Source organism: Miniopterus natalensis, chromosome 21 (assembly GCF_054644295.1).
Source record: "Miniopterus natalensis isolate mMinNat1 chromosome 21, mMinNat1.hap1, whole genome shotgun sequence".
Lineage (NCBI taxonomy): Eukaryota > Metazoa > Chordata > Mammalia > Chiroptera > Miniopteridae > Miniopterus > Miniopterus natalensis.
Window position 1 is genome coordinate 5,905,184 of NC_142101.1, and position 20,198 is coordinate 5,925,381.

The following is a 20,198-nucleotide window of genomic DNA, read 5'->3' on the forward strand; positions in this document are numbered from 1 at the left end:
CGTTGCTGACTCACCAGAGGCCCACATGGACCCTGTCTGCTGGGCGCTGCGCCCTCCTATCGATTCTCCGCCGCCTGTGTGCTGCTCGCCGGATTGACCGGGCACCTCTCCGTCGGGAAGCAGCCGGCCCTTGAGCCCATTAGCTAATTGTATGAGCGTGGGGCCCACGTGCAGCCCCAGGTGGGCTCCAGGAGCACCTGCCGCACCTGCCTGGCGTGTGCGCGCACCCGGCCCTGCTCGCCATGAAATATGTGGAGAGACACCCGCTGCCTGCGCCCTCCTGGGGCTCTGTTCCTTGCCGAGTCAAGAAGGGACACCTCCCAGAGGGCTGTTCGCCATGCATGTTTGTAGTCGTGGTCAGGTCAAGTACTGGTCAGAAAAAGGTGGGTATCTGAAAGGATTAGTCATGATCTGGGCCCTACCTCTCTCCAGCCTTATTTTCTGCCTTAGATATTGACGGGCATGCACCTTTATGCACCAAGTGTGCCCACGTATGTCTCCACCTGGGCCTGCCTATCTTACACATTTGTACCCCAAACTCCACACAGCATGAGTAGTAACCTCTAAGGCCTACAGAGCCCAGGTAAGTAACGCAAATGAGCCACATTCAGTGCAAACACACCTGCGATGCCTGTGAACGGTGTGGCCGAAGGCTGTAGCCACAGGTACGGGTCAGCTGATTCTTGCTCTGAAATGCAGGCCTAATTTACTGGAAGCTTCTTTCAAGAGAAGTCATTCAAGAGACATCAGAAATCCGTATTTTTATGTGAAATCTCCCAATTTAAAAATGTTGGCTCAAATGCCTTTAAAATGTGGTAAATGAAGGAAACGGAAAATGTGCGGCCACTGTGGAGAACAGTATGCAGGTCCCTTAAAAGATTAAAAACAGAACTTCCATATGATCCAGAGATTCCATTCTGGGTCTATGTCTGAAGGAAACAAAACCACGATCTTGAAGAGGTGCCCCATGTTCACTGCAGCATTGTTTACAACAGCCAAGACGTGGAAGCAACCTCCACGTTCATCAGAGGATGAAGGCTCTTTACCAGCACATGTGGTGCCTGTGTGACGGGATATTACTCAGCCATAAAACAGAATCAAACCTTGCACTTGTGACAACCTGAATGGACCTTAGGGCATTATGCTGAGTGAAATAAGTCAGACAGAGAAAGGCAGATACCGTATGACCTCGCTTATGGTGGAATCTAAATAAGCCAAATTCATAGATAGATGGAGTGGGGGTGAAGGTGGTTAAAAGGCACAAACTTCTAGTTAAAAGGCATAGACTTCTAGTTATAAATGAGTCATACGGATATAATGCATGGTGACCACAGCTGACAATACTGTGTTGTGTATTTGACAGTTGCTTAAGAGAACAAATATTAATAGTTCTCATCACACAAAAGGATGTCACTATGTGAGGTGACAGGTGTTTACTAAACTTACTGTTATCACTTTGCAATATATACAAATATCAAATCATCATGTTTACACCTTAAACTAATACATTATATATCCATTATATCTCAATCAAACTGGAAAAAATAAACTCCTCTACTAAATAATATGGAAAAATGCAATTCAATAAAAACTATAGAGTTACCTATATATATATATATATATATGAAAGACAGCCTGCACGATGCCGTTCTCGCCATCTGGTTTACCATTCCTGTTGTCCATGGTACTGATACCGTATGGAGATGCCACATACTCCTGCTCCAGTCGTCCCTCGACGGGCACCTTGCTACTTCCACTGTCGGCTACGGTGCCTGATGCTGCTGTGATCACAGGCTGACAAGCACCTTGGAGTCCCTGCCTTGACTCTTGGGCTTCCATAGGCCTCCACGCCCAGTGGGAGTATGAGGGAAGTTTGCTTGAATGTAGGGTTTCCCAATTTTTTACATTATGGCTCACACGGGAAATGTTTGCTTGGCTCCTTGGGGTAACTGGAGGGGTTTGGGGCCCAGACAGAGACTCAGAGGCGACCGGTCTGACCAGTCCAGGGTCCTGCTGCCCCCTTCCCTGAGCACACACTGGGCTCCCTGGGTAGGGGGTGCTCTGCTCGGGGCAGCCAGCCTCTCCCGGTTCTGACTGTATCTAGCAGGTGGCCGTGGTGTGTGGATGCTCTAGGCGTGGACGATAGGACGGGGTGTCCTAAAGGGACTCGACACCTCTCTGCTCGCACCCTCTTAGCGAACCCAGCCCTTTGCAGCTGTAGAAAGAGATACCCAGGACCTCACAGGCCCGGCCCCAGCTGCCTGGGACAGCGGTGTAGACGTTACCAAAGGCGGTGAATCAGATTCTCGGGAGGGCTAGGATGAGGTTAGGACACCCAAAGCAGGAGTGAGGGGTGGAGGCCGAGTTGAAGACCCGGTCAATTCGAGAACCGAGGCTGCTCCCGGGCAGCTGTGAGGACCTGTCGCTGAGCTTCGGAGCCAGGCCACGGGACAGGGAGCCGGAGGCGACGCCCGGGGCTGGGCCGAGGTCGGGGTGGAAGCAAACCTGCCCCAGGACTTACTTTCCACGAGGCCGGGCTGACTGTTCTGCGTCTCACTCTGTGGAAGTCAAATCTGCCTGCGATAAGCCCTTTCTTCCCTGCAGGAGGGTGGGTGGCTTTGGGTGCCTTGAAGGTGGCGGCAGGTGGGACCGGCTGGGAGAAAGTGTAAGGGAGACAAGGTCAGAGCCGGTGCGGGGGGAACACGCCCCAGGCGCCATCAAGACAACGACGTGCTTCTTTTTAAACAGTTTATTAATCTGTTTGGCCAAACAGGTAATGGAAACTGAGAGGAAGAATTTGCTAAAAAGTTCAGGTCATGAGTGCCCCTCGCCCCTATGAAACGAAGACTCCGAGGTTACAGAGTGCACCTTTGGGTTATGACAACATTTCAAAAGAAGTGTCCATTTCGTATGTAACAATGTAAACGTCAAAAGTAGGAAACTCTACCCCGGTCCCTCTTTACAGTCTATCAGAGATAGAACTTCCGGCGGAGCTGAGCCGTGAAGTAAAGCCTGGTGCTTCAGAGTCTCGTAAAAAGGTGTAAAGGTTCAGGAGATAATTTTTCCGTCCTGGTCAAGGAAGTAAAGCCACCCGGCGGTCCCGCCCCCGTGGTCACCCGCACCGTAACCACGATCCAGGACACTGTCGCCAGCCTGGTCATTTTTGTACACACACACATATATAATATAGTTTTATTGGTTTTTAAAGATTTCTACATCTAAATTATAAGACGGCGCCAGTGACTTACGATGTCACCTCGCTTCACAGGGGTAAGGACGAAGATTCTGTGGAAGGCACTGTAACTTCTCCGGCGTGACCTTGCACAGGCCCGTGAGAGCCAGCCGGGGCTCGGGCCACCGCCCCCGGCGCCCCCTGGCTCAGGCCTGGCCCCCTCCACCTGCCGCCCCAACTGGTCAGAGGTGGGTTTTGATGTCCACTCTCCTTCTCTGCGTCACCTCCTCACATCCGTCTATCCACCCAAACTCAGTTATCTTTTGGCTCATTGTGATCCCTTAAAATTAAGAGCACAGCTCTGGCATAAAACAAAGGATGACCTGCCACAGCTGGGAAGTAATCACAGTGTGCGATGTAATTTTCGGTTGCTAGGACGCCACCCAATCGCCCTGCCTCGCCAGGGCGCGTCACCCATACAGCCGGGGCAAGGACAGTTTTCACCTGCTCTGCATTCGTTTCAGAAGAGCTGAGGTTGCCCTCTCCTCTCGCGTGCTGACTTGGGACCTTAGGTGGAAGGTCTGATGTGAACAGGGCAAGCAGTTGGACATGCCGATGAAAACCATGTAGCTGACCGAGGTTACCAAAACTGTACAGGTATGTACACCTTACCAAGCGAGGTTCCGGCAGGAACAGACCTCCAGACCGTCAGCGTGAGCGACCCAGAATGTTCCAGAAACTGTTGTCAGCGGGCGAAGGAGGGGCGGGCTCTCCTCTTGCTCGGCGGGCCGGGGCCCAGGTCGGCGCCCTCCGCCGGCTCTTCCTTCTTTCTCACCTTGAGGCGGGTGAGCAGCTTGACCAACCAGACGTCCCACTCCTCGGGCAGGAGCAGCAGGAGGAAGCCCAGGCCGATGATGACGATGGCGATGACCCGGACGCCGTTGAAGACGATGTTGGTGGTGTAGTGATCGACCACTGCGGGGGCAGAGGACCGGTTACTCAGCGGGAAGCCAGGCCCTGGGGGGCCCGGGGGGGGGGCCCGGGTGGGGGGCCGTGGCGGGAAGCTGTCTTCTCTCGGCCACGGGACCCGCCTCGCGGAGTTCTGCTCCCGGCGGGCAGGGGCCGCCTCGGGCACATCACCCTCCGCTTCCTCCGTCCCTCGGAGGCCTGGTACTCCTGCCGCCTCTCCAGGCTGCCTTAGCTCACACAGCACTTGTTATGCACACAGACAGGGTGGGCAGAAGTAGGCTTACCGTTGTTCGTATGGAAAACAATGCAGTAATTAATAAACAATAATACAAGAATAAACTCTGTGTTTCAGGTACTCACAACTGTAAGCCTACTTTTGCCCCACCCTGTGTATACCAAAGCTTGACTGTGGCCCCCTCTGGGTGGCAGGGTAATGAGGACACGACTGTGTCTTTATACATATATGTGTGTGTATATATATAATTTATTTATTTTTATATTGTTAAATGTTTTTATTATTTTTAGAGAGGGAGGAAGGGAGAGAGAGAGAGAGATAAAAACATCGATGAGAGAGAAACATCAGTGATCGGCTGTGTGTGTATATATACATGTGTGTACATACGTGTGTGTTGGTGCATGTGTGTGCATGTCTGTGCATGGTGTGCATTGCATGTTGGTGTGTGTGCGCACGTGTTGGTGCATGTGCATGTGTGCATGTGGGTGCATGTGCGTGTCTGTTTGTAAGCAGATAGAGAAAGCCGTACGGACTTACCTGCATTCACAGGTACACTGAGGACGATTCCAAGAGACATCAGAGTGGGATAGGTCACAGCGATTCCAAAATTTAACACAACATTGAATGCTGAAATACAGAATAGGAAACGGTGTCGCTCGTGAGCAGCCTGGCTGCCCTCCTCCACGCTGTCCGACCCCAGCTCCCCGACCATGCCCTCAGCTCTGACTCCACGAACTCGGGGTCCTGCAAGGGCTCCGGGACATGGGGATTGAGGACAAACGTCCTGGTTACTCAGCTCCTCTTTCCCCTGAGCTCTGAAGGGGGAAAGAAAGCGGGGAAAGGTACCCAGTGAGAAGGTGCCAGAAGAGGGGACAGGCCTCCCTTCCTTTTCTTCCTCGGGCGGCAAGGACTCGGGCCGACGGTGTGAGCAGGGGCTCTGGGGTCTGCATTTATAGACCAAAGTAGACCAGGCATCTCCTGGGTGCATTTCTGCCTGGCACCGGCCTTTTATCAGTAATGACGATGACATTAGTAATGATGATAACTGATAATATTTTTTGACCACTGGCACCTATCGGTGCTCCATAAACATCATCAGTTCTAGAGCCGATGCTCTATTACGATGTTCTGGAGCCCGGCGCGCACACCTTGCAGGCTCCTGTCATCAGCAGGTGCCGCGGCGCCCTCTGCGCTGTTAGCTCGCCACTCAGAGCCCCGGTGACCACGGTGCCACTGCAGCCACCGTGGTTCTGGGATTGGAGTCCAGGGTCCTCGTCGCAAAGGCTCTACCTCGGGGAACAGGGCCTCGCGGGAGGTGAGGAAGCCCGGGACTGTCCCCCTCGGGGCACAGGCTGCCACAGTGCCCCTGAGCTGCGCGGGTCCCTCTCAGTGACCGCACCTGGGAATCTGGCGGGAAAGCGAAACTTACTGAGTAGGAGGCCGGAGAACCCGCAGAGGTTGCCCCAGGGGATGTCAGCGAAGGGGCTCCAGTACTCCACCCCCGTGAAGTAGAGAATCACAGGGACGCAGGAGACGAAGAGGACATTGAACACGCCCAGGACGGACAGGAATAAGGCGGCTTCTCCGAACTTCGCGCTGCCCAGGAGGAGCTTGAACAGAACCTGCGGAGGGAGCAGAGGGGGCTGCAGGCTCCGCGGACTCCCGGCCGCAGGTGGGGCCAGGGCCCTGGGCCTGGGCGGGACCACGGGACTGACAGCCATCGGCGCGTGGATCCTACCGGCGGGGCTCTGACCTGCGCTCGGGGCGCACGTCACAAACCTAGTGACATCACAAATCTCAGTGACGCCACAGCGGAGCGTGACTTCCCGGCTGTGTGGAATCAGGGGTTCACACTCATCTGTGTCCTATTCACAACACCGCACCCCAGCTTCAGAGCGTCTGAAGGTGAGGCAGCCACGGTCACACATTCCTCTCAGGGGCCCTACGAACTGATCCCCGCCGTCCCGCAGCGCAGTGTGGACGCTGCCGCCCGAGGCAGGGCTCTGGCTGCTGGACATTTCTGTAAACCGGAGGCGGGGAGAGTCTTACTCCCCACTCTCCTGCTCGGCCCCGACCTCCCGGACATGGGTGGGTTTGGGTGGAGGGCACCCAACTTCGATTTCTTGCACCTGCACATGTGATGCCCTTGGAAGCCCAGCAGGAGGGGGGCAGACGGCACTGGAGCGTCCGGGGAGCTGACCCTGGTCCAGCCGTGTGTCCAGTGAAGGACAGCGAGCTGCGGTCTAATTTGAGTCTCTGCATGTTTGTCCCCTCCGCCCTCTCCCTGCGTCTTCCTGTTTCAGCCTTTTCAGACTCGGGCACTTCTGGGTCCATGTGCAGGAAGCACAGGGAGGGAAATAAACTGCCCTCCGCCCTCCACCTCCGGGCCCTCTGGACAGAGACCAGCGGAGGAGATGGAGACGGAGCGTCCACCAGGACATCTGTGTTCACTGGGCGGCGGTCCGAATGCGCTCTGCTTCCCATCCGCACACAGCCAGTCGGGGGCAGAGGGCGGCCTTCGGATACTGTCCACTCGGATGGGGACTTGTTAGGGGCAGGAGGGAGAAACAGAAGAGTGGGGACGAGCTATATTTGTAAGAAATATTAACCATGCTCTGTTAACCGAGACTGTTTTGTTCTGATCAAAGAAAGCACATTCTGGCCTGGCCGGGACTTGTGCGCCCTGGGCCAGGGAGTTAACCTCGAACACAGTCCACTCTCCTTATTGGAGAACCGCCCGTCCTCATGGAGAGATGAACCACCTTGTTGCCGAAACAACGGGGTCCCTGAGGCGCCCGCCCTTTGTGCCCCGCCTGCGTTGCCTGTAGCCTGACCGTTACATCCACTCCTAGTCATCGGTCCACGTCCCCAGGTAAGCTTTGTCCGTCTGCCCGACATACGCAGCTGGCTTAGTGGAGGGGGGTGGGTGGGGAAGATTTTTGTGGATGACCCGCTGCTCTCCCATGTTGCCGGCAATACTGGAAAATAAAACGCTCATATACAACTCAACCCTGTTCCTGCCTAGTTGGCTCAAGTAGTGACAGGCAGCCTGGACCCGTTGGCTCTCGGTTTCAGCTCTGAAGTCTGAACGGCGCCGGACTCTGGGGGAGACGAGTTTCAGAGGCGCAAGATGAGGTGTGGGCCCTTCTGGGCAGTGAGGGGGGGCTCACGAAGGTCGACGTAGTTATTTCACTTCCCAAAACCACAGAATGTGTTACTCACAGAGCTGGGGAAAATGCTTTTCTTGTCACTTTCTAGAGTACTTCATTTTCTCTGTCCTTAATTTTCTCTGGATCCACAAAGGGCCAGTAAGTCTCCAAGCTAAAATCTCATTTCTCATTCAGTCCTTCAGGTCAGGTTCCCAACCTGGAGACCAGAAAATATTTGCATTCTCCCTGTGGCTCTAAGGGGACCTAGAGGGAGGGGAGGAGGAGGCGTGGGGAGAGCAGCCGGGAGGCCTGAAGGAGCCGGAGACGCGGCGAGGGGCCAGCGTGCGGGCGGGAGTCATTTCATCTAGAGCTGCGGCTGGGACACTCGGTCAAACATTTCCTAACGTTTTGTAATGATGTGTGCTTGAAATGCACACGGATTCATGCTGAGCACCTGTGGCTGCCAAAACCATGTGATAAAGATTTAAATGACGAAGCTGCACCACAGAGTGAAGCCTTCTTTTCGGATCTAGTGGGAAATTATTTTATCAAACACTGAGCTGGCCATTCAGGGTCCCTGACCCTTTTCCAGTCCTCCCTGAACAATGACATCACTAATCTCACGCTGAAGATCCACTGTCACACCCATGTCACCCCAAATGCTGCAAAGGTTTGGCTGCTGACGGAAAGGTCTGGAGAGATAAAGCCAGGCAGTGCCAGCCTGGCAGAGTCTCAGCCTGCCCCCTGCACAGTGAGCGGAGCTCCTCCCAAGGCCCGGGCGCCGTACAAGGGTCCCCAAGGTGCTGGGCCGGCCACGCTGAGCCTTACCTTGTAGAGGGCGGACATGGACGCGGAGCCCACCACCAGCGCTATGCCAATGACAGAGTGGCTGTGGAAGCCATCCGCGTAGGTCATCATCACGATCCCAGCAATGGCAAGGATGGCGGCCACGATCTGCAGGGAGGAAGGACACGGTGGTCAGGGCCGTGGGGGGAATCGGACGGGCCGCCTAAGTGCCAGTGAGGTCGAAATGTTCCTGAGTTCAGTGGCTGAGGGGGGAGGGGACACCTTTTCCGTCCTTTGGAGAACAGCAAGCAAAGGCTGCCCCATCTAATCTTTCGTTCCCGCTTAGATGGCGACAAAGCCTGGCACAGCCAAAGAACCCGAAGCAGTTGGCAGCAAGGAGGGCGCCATGGTTAGCATCACATGGTGGCCGGCTGCGCTCATTCTTGGGAACTTGAGGAGGCCACAATCCCAGTGATGGTATTTGGTCATGACAGGGCCTGGCAGATGGCACCCGGACAGCACCTGGCAGCTCCCTTAGTTCCTTCCCAGCCCCCTGAAAGGCCTCATATGATCCTGCTTCTGTGTATTTCACGCCTCAGCAGTGGGCACAGTGAGGACCGCAGGTCTGGGTCCCCTTTCACACGCCAGCAGTAGGGTCTCCGACAGGGCACGTATCACCTGCCTGGCAGGGCCTCAGACCCTAGAGGTGCCGGTCCCTTGCTTAGCTGCTGCAGGTCCCTCCCCCTCAGCTCACTCAGCCCTGATTTTGGGGGTACGGACCTCAGATTGAAGGGGAGCACCAGGGAGGTGTTCACATTCCTGTGTGCAAAATAAAATCACTGGAGGGCACAGGAGATCGGGTACCTGGGATACCGTTTCCCAAAGGAGAACTGTGTCAGCTCGAAAGGCAAGTCCAAGCTCTGATCTGAGGGGTCACGGAGCCCCAGCAGTGTCGTCGGGGACAGTGGGACAGCACAGGAGGGCAGGAAAACGTGTGCAATACAAGCTTCAACTCCTGGATTTACAGAGTGTTTTAGCTCTCTACGAACATTCAAAATGGACCTCAGCTCTCGTTAACTACATCAAATAGCTGACATTTACTGAATGGTCCTGGGACAGGCGCTTTCTATGCATTTTCTCATTAACCCTCAAAAATAGGTAGACATTTTCATTCATTTCATTTTATAGGCATGAATACGGGCTCAGGGAGGTTAGGGAACTTGCCCAACGTCACAGAGCAGGAGTGAGCAGAGCAGGGAGACAAATTTCAGGTCTGCCTGATTGCAAAGTAGTATTTATACACACACACGGGAAAGTCATTCACACAGGAAGCCACTGCCGACTGCGCTGTGAGGTCTGAACTGAAGTTTCCTCCCTGGTTTAAATGTCAAGTTGTTCGTTAAGTGAAGGTAACGCAGTTGAGTCTCCGACAGTGCCTGAGTCACAGACTTATTCTGCCGCATTCTGATGTAACGACACATCGCCCGTCACCCCGAGGCTCCCAAGAGAGCGATCGCCCTCCACAGCCGCGCACCAGCCCCGCTGCTGCTCTCTGGTTTAGCATTTTAGCCAGCGCGGCCTTCTCCTCACACGGCAGGTATGCCACCTTCAAATGCCACCTGCCGGCGGACAACTAGCTCTCCAGTAAGAGAAACAGAGCGGGCGAGTCACTAGCGATTTCCCCCGGATCAGGAAAGGACAGGAGGAGCAGGCCAGCAGGGGCAGGCTCTGCCCAGGACCAGGTCCTGCGAAGGTGCAGCTCGGGCCGGCCCAGCGTCAGGGTCCACAGAGACGGGGCCCGGAGAAAGGAGGGGGCGGGGAGGGAGGCAAGGAGCTAAATGTCAGACGACCTGGCGCATCTCCGAGGCCTGATGCCGGAGGAACTGAGGGAGCGGTTACTTTTCCCTGGAGTCTTCTAAGCTCCTCCTCTCTCTTCTCTGCTGATTAAATAACAATCAGCTGAGAGCTCCGCCTGAGCCGAGCTGTGCGAAGAGCTGAGGGAAGGGGCAGAAGTGGAGAACATGGTGGCCCCGGCCTGCCGGCCAGGATGTGAGAAGCCCTGTCCCCCGAGTTCATTCCGACAGGTGGCACCGGGCGACTGATCCCCCTTCATGCTTCTGGAGTGTCCTAGTACAGTCACAGATCGACGGCTCTGGCCATGGAGCACCCACTCTCTGCGCATCAGCTGCCCCACTGGGACCCCAGCTCTGGGCCCCCGCCTCGCTCTCAGCACCCCCCACAGCACAGCGGAGGCGAACAGACCCTCGGGTTTGGGGGTGGAGCCTGAAAGGCCTTCCTCAAGCTCCTCTGAAGATGCCAGTCCATCCTTAAAACAAGTACGTTTTACACCGTAACACACCTGGGGCTGCACTAGGATGAACCTCTGGGAAGGCTGCTCACGCCTGTCCCGTGGGCCCAAAGCCCTCACCTCCCAGAGCCAGGTGGCCCCGAGTCTGAGAATGAAGTAAAGAGCTGGATTTCCCCAATTCCCCACGCTTTCCTGTGGCCCCCGCCTCCTTCGTAGCCCACGGAACTGTCCCAGAACAACGACTCGGGGATCCAGACTGACGGGGCAGGCAGCCATGAGACCAAGAGGGGTGAGCACCGCCGCCTGGACTTCAGCTGGGAAAGTCGCCTGGAGAAGAGGAAACATGGGCGTGGAGCCAGCATTGTGCCATGTAACCTCCAACGGCGGCCTTACCCGCTGTGGGCTCCACCACCACACCCCGCCCCGCCCTGGGCTAGGGTTCAGCACCCCAGTAACTCACTGCATCCCCACGGGCATGGCCACACCCCCTGCACGACAGAGCCCCCTTGTGACAGATTTTAGATATGGACGGTTTTAGAAAATGAAAAAGGGAAAGAACAGACTAATTTTTAAATATACTTCCTCCAGCACTTTCCCTTCCAACTCCTGGGCTGTTCTTATCGACTCAAAGAATATCAGCATCTGGAGGGACTTTGGGAGCCTCTAGTTGATCCCCACTGCAGAGGAGACTGGAAGGGGCCGGGCTGTGGCCCCCAGGGCTGCCCAGGCTCTGCGATCTCCCTGTGCTGGGCTTGGCTGGCAGGGGACAGCCTCCCTAACAGAGGGGGTCAGGGCCAGAAGCTGGAGTGCCGGTTCAGGGTCGCCCCTGTGAAACCCTGAACGTCAGCTGGAATCTGACCGAGCTCGAGCCGGCCGTGGAAAGTCCAGGACCCACATGGATGACCTCAGCCGGTCTTCCCGCTCCTTCGTCAGTCCCGCCTGGTGCAAAAGCTCGCGCTGTCCTGGGTGGTTACGAACAACCTCTGAACAGCCAGACAGACCCACCTCCTGTTTCCCCTGGGATGTGGGCTGGGCGGGTTCACCCAGTCACCTTTCCTACACCAAACTGCCTCCTAAAGGCCGGAGGCTCTGTCACTGCCAACCAAGGAGTGGGCTGAGCCCCCTAAGCCCGGTAACGGAGACGGAGACAACACTGAGCCTTGGGCCGGGCAAGCCTCGTCTTATTCTCACACTGGCCCCGAAGGTGAGTGCTAACACGCCACTCTGAAATGAGGTCACTACGGCTCAGAGGTGCTACGTAACGTGCTCCAGGTGAAACAGCTTGTAAGACGGGAACCAGGGTCCTAACTTGCCTCTAGACTGGTGCCTGCTGCATTGGGATCCCTGAGTCTGAGGAGCCAGGAAACAGGGAGCACATGTGAGCACAGGGTCACAGACGACACAGGCCAGCTCGGGCTCCTTTCCAGTCACCTCCGAGGCCAGAGCGGCCAGGCTCACCCCGGCATTAGAAGACACATTGGCTTCTTTCTGGTCTGACCCTGTGACCTGCAGCCTATCTTTCCTGTCCAGTCGCATGACCCGCACCTGCTGATGTTTTCCAGGACCGTGGCCCCTGTGAGCTGAGTAACTGTCTTAATAACACGAGTCCTCTCTCCAGTCCACTCCACAAGCCAGCGCTCCGCTCCTTTATGTCTGGGTGACTCAAGCTTGTCTGCTCACCCTCCAGGACAGGGACAGCGTCAGTCCTGGGAAATGACCGAGTGGAAGGTGCTGGCTACCCCCGCCTGTGAGAGAAGTTTAGGAGAACCCGTCACCAGGCAGCTATTATCCTGGGCGTAATCTCCGCCTGCTCATCAAGGGAAACTCTCAGTCCTCCGGCCCTGCTGGTGCCTCACAGATGTGCCAGCTCCCTGCACTCCTGGAGCTGAGAACAGGGAGACCTACCACGACTTAGAGCGGGAGCTCGGAGACGACAGGCCACATCCTGCTAAGAGAGTGATGAGGATTAGGGACGATCACCAATGCCGGCCCCTTGGACCTCTGTCCCGGCCTGGCCTAGAGCCGAGGCTTCAACACAACACACTGCCCCGTATTCGGTGGTCAGCACAGACCAACCCGACCGACCTGACCACGTGGCTGGGGTGGCTCGACTGTATCAGCTCAGCTCGTAGCCACGAAGAACAGCAACCAAGAAAAGACCTGCTGTGCCACGTTGCTCTCTGTGCGTCCAGGGGGGTTTTCAATTATTTTCACACCTCCTCAGAGCATTTCTGTCTTACATGCAGACTTAACCCTGAAAGTCTCTCTTCCCAGCAACAGGGTCCCATTTGGAATCTGCTCTGGACGTCAGGCTCACACTGGAAAGTTCCATGAATTCCCTTGGCTCTTTGCATCAAAATAAAGTCACAAGGGGCACACGTTGGTGGCCCGGTCCCAGGACACCACGTCCTCAGTGTCCAGCCAGGAAGGCCACCTGGGTGACTGCCGGAAGTACCTGCCTTCCTCGGGGAGATGTATCAGATCATTTATTTGCTGAAAACTTTTCTGGGTGACAGCACAGTTTTTTATTCCAAAATTAACACTAAGCCTCAAAACAAAATTCCCCCCTCCTGCGACTAAAAATACTGCTCAGCAGTTGACTCACGTCCCCACTGCTGCCTGAGTAACTAGGTGGGTGTGAATCTGCCATTAGCGTGACGTCATTACTCCCAGGACAGTGAGCTAGGGACACAGTAGAGGGCCTGGAGGTGGTCCCCCGCTGGCAGCCAGCGTGGTTCACTCTGATGGGACCGGCCATGCACGGGGCTCTTCGCCTCGTGTCCGGCCTGCGTGATCTCGGGCAGGAAGGAGTGAGAGATGCTCTGACCACGAGAGAACTAGCTGTGTGGTCCCACCCTCTTTGCCCTTGTTCACGGCAGGGTGACAGGGTACTAGCAGGTCCTGGCCACCAGGACGAGACAAGCAGAAGCCACCAGGACTCCATCAAGGCTAACTGTCCCCTGGTCCTTTTACTCAGGACGAGCCCCTCTATACTTCGGCTGGTGTTTGATCTGCATTTACCGTATTTCATACAACTGTGATAAGGCTGGACTAGCTAAATCTCACTAGATTTGAATGGAACTGACTAAGTCTCGGTTGTAACGAGGTAATTCAAGGGATGGCATTTCACTGCCCCTTGGTCTGGGGCGTGAAGTGACTGTCCTTCCACAGTTTGGATTTAGCACAGGTGTGCTGGGCCCTGTTCGTCCTGTGCACACGGGCCAGCAAAGCGCCGGCCTGGACTGCATGTGCCGTGCCCGCGGGGAGCCCTGCGGCCTGCAGATCCGTCCTGAGCAGAGCAGCGACAGTGTTAGCAGAAAGCTCTGGCTGAGCACGGGGAGGGGGCGCACCACCATCCCCGGCTGGGTCTCCGACTGGCACACACTTTAGGGAATGCTTGTTGAGATGCTTGAAATGAAAGGTGCTTTAATGAATGCTTGTCTAGAATGGTTTGCAAGCAAGAAGGTTTGCAAGGCACACCAAGAACCGGGCCCTCTGCGGGCTCCTTTTCTGCTGCAAACAGGAGAGAGTTCAGCAGCTCAGGCCTGTGGTCCAGCACATGGAGCTAAGCAAGCCGATGGGCAGGTCTCGGTCGCATGAGTGAGGGAAGGAGGCGGAGGAAGGGGACTTACCCTCACGCCCATGAACCTGTCCCTGAGAACGATCCATGAGAGCAAGAACACAAACGCTTTGTTGCAGCAGAAGAGCGCGGAGGCGTCCGTAGTGTTTATTTTCTTTATTGCATGTAAGTACAGGTAGTTTGTGAGTGTCCAAAGAACACCAAAGGGTGCTGCCTTGGTAAAAAACACCTTCAAAGTCAAGCCATTGTCTCCAAAAAACCGACAGCATTCCCTAAAACAGGAAAGAAGGCAGTGTTATTATATTCGTATACTTCCCTACACCCCGTCTTTTTTAAAGCAAATATAGGAAGGGTGGGGTCTTTTATTTGTCATTATTATTTATAAATATCTCTCCATCTCTTCAGCCTACAGCTTCAGTCCATGGGAGAAAATGTCGCACAATGATCTGACGTCACGATTATCTCTGTGCCTGTCAGGTTTGCCACTGATGGTTCAACAGGTGATGCTGGGATTGTGGGACCTGGAGAAGGCCCAGCTCCATGGGAACTGGCTGAGGGACTCTGTCACTTGCTCAGAAAGAGAAGGAGCTTACTAGTCACTAGACTTTTTTTTTTTTAAGGGGGAGGGTTGATACTTGAAGAAAACTCAGCAAAACATTTTATGAAAATTTGTCCCAAACTGGAATTGTCTTTGGATGAGGCAGGGCACTCGTTCCTTGGGGTCATCTAATTCATTCTGGCTACAATACAAATAGCATCAACTATCTCTACATTTCCCACTCGAGCCCGTTTTCAGAGCTCGCCATTCCGCTGCGTGGAAGGTCACGGGGTCCCCCCGTCTCAGCGGCTAACAGGAGGAAAGAGCAGATCCAAGATGACTTCGGCCTCTTGAGAGAGATGAGGAAGCACTTGCAGAGGAAAGCTTCTCAACGCCCTTCTAGACTCTAGGGGCAGGACCATCGCTAATGAAAATCCACTTAAGAAAAATAAAGCCATACGTCCACATGCAGAAGACGGTAGAGGAGGCCGTGGTGGACAGCGTGGAGGGAACCCTGAGAGGAGCTTGGTCCACAGACAGCTCCCCGCTGTCCCCACTGTCAGGGAGCAAAGATCGCTGCTCTGCTGGGCCCGACGAGCCAGGCGAGGAGATGGAGGAGCAAGGAGGACCACTCCTACAGCCATCGCCCCCCTACGGCTGTCACCACCCCTCCAGCCATCACTGTCCCTCCAGTTATCACCACCCTCCAGTCATCACCTTCCTCCAGACATCATCCCCCCTACAGCCACCATCCTCCACTACAGGCATCACCCTCCTACATCCATCACCCCCTACAGACATCGCCCCCCTCCAGCCATCGCCCCCTCCGACTGTCACCACCTCTCCAGCCATCACTGTCCTTCCAGTTATCACTACCCCCCAGTCATCACCTTCCTCCAGACATCATCCCCCCTACAGCCATCATCCCCCACTACAGGCATCAACCCCCTACATCCATCACCTCCCTCCAGCCATCACCCTACTACAGACATCACCCCCTACAGACATTACCGCCCTCCAGCCATCGCCTCCCTACAGACATCACCGCCCTCCAGCCATCGCCCCCCTACAGACATCACCGCTGCCCCCAGCCATCGCCCCCCTACAGACCTCACCACTGCCCCCAGCCATCACCCCCCTACAGACATCACCGCCCTCCAGCCATTGCCCCCCTACAGACATCACCGCCCTCCAGCCATTGCCCCCCTACAGACATCACCGCCCTCCAGCCATCGCCCCCCTACAGACATCACCGCCCTCCAGCCATTGCCCCCCTACAGACATCACCGCCCTCCAGCCATCGCCCCCCTACAGACATCACCATTGCCCCAGCCATCGCCATCCGGTCTCTCAGACAGGGGCCAGCACAGCTGCTGTACCGGTGAGTGAGGATGGGAGCTGGTGAAAGAAAAGACGTAGACCTAGAATGAGACAATAAACTAGGGTGGGAGCAGCTGTGGCCTGTGTCACTTAATATCAAAATGCAAGAGAAAAGGAGAAAAATTTTTTTAAAAAGGAGAGCAGATTTGGTCTTTTAATTTAATTTTTTGTTCTTACAATCAATCCACAGAAAAAACAGAAAATGCACCACCTTTCCCTGGACTCAGATCCTACATTGCTGCTCACAAACCAGCACCAGGTGAAACACTCTAACCACTGCATGGACCTGGAGATCAAGTCAACCGAGTTGATTCCCTTTTGGCTTTATATAACTGAAACTCTCACCTAACCAGCAGGTTGGTATTTCTGTTTGCCACGTAATTTTCATGCAATATTTCAGCTGTATTTTCTACCCAGGCTGGATAGAAGGGAACCATCCTTAACTCCCCCACTTTTCTTTCCACATTAACTCACCACCAAGGCCTAGGGACCATTTCTCCTCAATGTCTCATCCCACAGCCGTTACCCTGGCCCAGGCTCCATCTCCTCTCCCTTGGGCCACTGCCATTGGAGCCCGGGCTTCTCTGTGGCCCCTTCAACTCCATCCACCCCACTCTCCATGCTACAGTCAACTCGTCTCCCCCTCACTGTCCCACAGGCTTCCGGCCCTTCCTGACCTGGCCTCAGCCCGTCCTTCAGCTCTGGCCATCACCCCTGCTCCATCCCTGCCCTGAGTCTAAGCCACCTGGGACTCATTTCAGTTCCATGAATTCAATGCCCTTTTCCCCTGCTCTAGGTCTCAGTGGAGCCTCTATTCCCCTTTCCTGAAACACTTCCTTTTTTCTGCCTTCTTTCGTTGGTTTCTTTCCATCCATTGGATATCAGCTTATATATCCCCTGGATTTCTTATTTTTTTTGTCTATGTAGAACTGGGGCTGGTGATGTTCTGCAGAGATATATATCTGCATAAAAGTTCCACAAAGAATTGGCTGGTGGATATACTGTGATTTTCTCAACCCCAAATTAAAAATCTGCATTTTGATCTAGCAAAATGTATATTTTTCCTAATTTGGCAATTTATCTAGGTACAAAAATTAGTACAAATACAAAAAAAAAATCAAATTATATTTAAATATACTGAAATAGTCTTTGGTTTTAAGAATAAAATGATAATGAGTTATTATTTCCCGGGAAAATACATGGGGAGAATACATGGGGAAAATGCTTAGTATCCCAAAGAAAACTTTTTTTGCTCTCTCATGATACTGTTTTCTAGTTACCTAAGATTTCTTTTTTGGGACGGAACTTAATATAGATACAGGGGTTGGCAAAAGTAGGTTTACAGTTGTGAGTATGTGAGTTTATTCTTGCATTATTGCTTATTAATTATTGTACTACTTTCCACACAAACAACTGTAAACCTCCTTTTGCCTGCCTCTGCATAATGCAACAATGGTTTCAGGAATTCTGCAATGACTAAAGAGGAAATAGCATTCGTAGTATTATTTGATATTCGCCAGTGAGTGATATTTCACTCTTTTTTTTTCAGGATAATTTATCATGAGCTAGCAAAAATACCTTTACCAAAAAATTAGGTATAATTGGATACTATATTACTTTCATTTTTCCTATTCTAATAAAAAAGATGACAAATATATTCATGCTTATAGTTTTCCAAAAATTCCAGAATTTTTCCTACACAACAGTGGCAGTCATAATAGAATGTTGGGGGGCAGTTATGGATGACCCAAGTGTCGTTTATAAAATCTACTACCGACTCACAAGATTAGGGCACATCTGTGTAGTTAACTGCATTATAAAGAAAACAGGTCCCAGCCCCTGGGGTATGCTCGGAGCTCATTTTGCATGCAAGGGGTCGTTCCTGGACCAGCACACACTGAAGGATTTTACTGGAAGATGGGTGGCAGGATGGGCTAGGAGCACAGCAGCCTTACGTAGCCCGTGACACCCCAGATCTCCATTCAGAGGATCAGCGAGCAGACTGCAAGGTGGTTGTCAAGACACTGACTCCAACATTAGCGGAAGGCTGGACTCCGGGAACCTGAATGCTTTTCAAATCTGAGATTCTGAGAGTAGAAAATAAAACCTTTCTGACAGGCCAAAGTCACAGAGGCATCCAGAGACAAGTAGTAAGTTGCTAGGTAAATGCTTATACCCTTTTTTGCATTGTATTTGCATTTATTTGGAGCTCTGAGCTCACACAAGCAGCAGGGACCAGCTACCAAAGTCGTGAATTAGGGTTTTATTTTGAAATATCCAGACATCCTTTGGAAAGTGTTAAGTGAACCGGTTTCCCCATGTAGCCACCACAGCTCATAAGAAAGGGAAACTGTGTCTGCATTTCCACAAGGATGTTCAATGTCACACATCTTCCCCCCACAGCGAAGTGTCCTTGTACGAGTGGTAAAGACTTGCCTGAAAATAAAATAAAGACGAACTTTTAGAGCATAACTAGGAAAAATGAATCATGTTATTAGCTTGATTCCTACATCGTAGGTTTTCTTTTTAACCCTCGCCCAAGGATATGTTTTTGTTGATTTGATAGAGAGAGGGAGGGAGAGAGATGAACATCGCAGCGAGAAACACCGACTGGTCCTCTCCCGCAGGCACCCTGACCGGGGGCTGAACCCACAACCCGGGCACGTGCCCTGAGGGGAATCGAGCCCACCACCTTTTGGTGTACGGATGACTCTCCAACCAACTGAGCCACACCGAGTGGGGCCCTCGTAGGTTTTCTAAGCAACTAGGAGAGTTTTTTGTTAGCAGTGAGTCCAGTGATTGTCTGTGTGCCTGAAATTGCATCTATCATCTGTCCATCTACCTATTATCTATCATCTATCTGTCTATCTGCCTATCTATCTATCTATCTATCTATCATCTATCTATCATCATCATCTATCTATCATCTATCTATCTATCTATCTATCTATCTATCTATCTATCTATCTATCTATCTATCTATCTATCTATCTATCTATCATCTATCTATCATCTATCAATCAATCTATCTGGTTATTGGCCAGTTCTGAAAACACGTGCCTGAGACATTTAGGGGCAGAAACAGATAGCTCTGCCCTGATGTTTGTGGTGATGTCCTTGTCAGAAAGGGACCCGAGGGAAATGGGAGGGGAGGGCAGCCACAGCATGCAGAGAATTTGTTCCCGGAGATGTCCCCGGAGCGATGGCACCTTCACCACGTCGCGGCGAGGGACCATTTTAGCATTCTGCACACCCGTCCCACCAACCAGGAATTCCACAGCCTCCTCCGCAGGAACCTGTTCTTGTCTGGGGCTCGCTGGCTATTCTGCTCGCCCTCTCACAGCAGAAGCATCTGGAAGCGGCGGAGGGTGCCCACTCCCAGGGCGAGGCCCTGTCCACAGGGCTCCTGGCTGACTGCTAGTCATGGTGAAGCGATCCTGCGCTTCATGCCAGAGGACCGAAGTGGCCCCGGCAGCCAGAGGACAGGCTGCCAACAGCTTCCACTTGACGCCGGCGCTTCGGAAGGCTGGGCCCTCAGAGTCCTGTGCGTTACCCCGAATCCGAAACAGCTGGTTTGGAGAAACTGTTGGCCTGTTCTAGACGGTTCACGACAACACCTGCCACCTGGATAAGGCTGCTCTGGGGACAGCTGCTCACCCGGCGAGGCTGGACACGAGGCTTTCTGTGTGGACACACCACGGGACATGTGCGGGGAGATGGGATTTCCCTCCTGTGCAGGGGGGATAACGGTCTTTAGAGCAGAAACAGCACCGGTGGCTCAGGAAGTGTCCCTTTAACGAAGCACAGCCCCTGGAAGCAGAGGGCACAGCACCCAGCAGGGGTCACGCCCCAGGAAAGAGCAGCTCTGGGCCTTCCCTCCACATGCTGCCTTTTCCATTCCAGGTCAGCAGTGATGTGTTTTGAGTTTCCCTGAGCTGCCAAGTGTAGCACCAGGGATGCAGATTTATAGCACAAGACCCGGCAGCATGTTTATCGCAGCGGAGAAGGCCCGGGACATCCTGTGCACCTTGCCCGGCCGTCTGAGGGTGGTGGGGTGACACGGGATCGGGTGGTGCCCACT

General features: G+C 53.7%; 1 protein-coding gene across 3 annotated transcripts in view; it reads right to left on the reverse strand.

Moving 5' to 3' along the window:
* Positions 1 to 3,917: 3,917 nt before the first annotated feature.
* SLC35F3 (solute carrier family 35 member F3) overlaps positions 3,918 to 20,198 on the reverse strand; it is a 245,697-nt gene continuing 229,416 nt past the window's right edge. For 2 of the 3 annotated variants that reach the window (XM_087828994.1, XM_087828996.1), the window contains 5 exons: positions 14,252 to 14,471; positions 8,354 to 8,479; positions 5,806 to 5,998; positions 4,914 to 5,003; positions 3,918 to 4,147 (listed from right to left, as the gene is read on the reverse strand). In XM_087828994.1, coding sequence (XP_087685120.1) covers positions 3,918 to 4,147; positions 4,914 to 5,003; positions 5,806 to 5,998; positions 8,354 to 8,479; positions 14,252 to 14,471 — 859 coding nt within the window. Of the gene's footprint in view, positions 4,190 to 4,913; positions 5,004 to 5,805; positions 5,999 to 8,353; positions 8,480 to 14,251; positions 14,472 to 20,198 lie in introns of all 3 variants that reach the window. The other variant, XM_087828995.1, reaches the window with a different exon arrangement.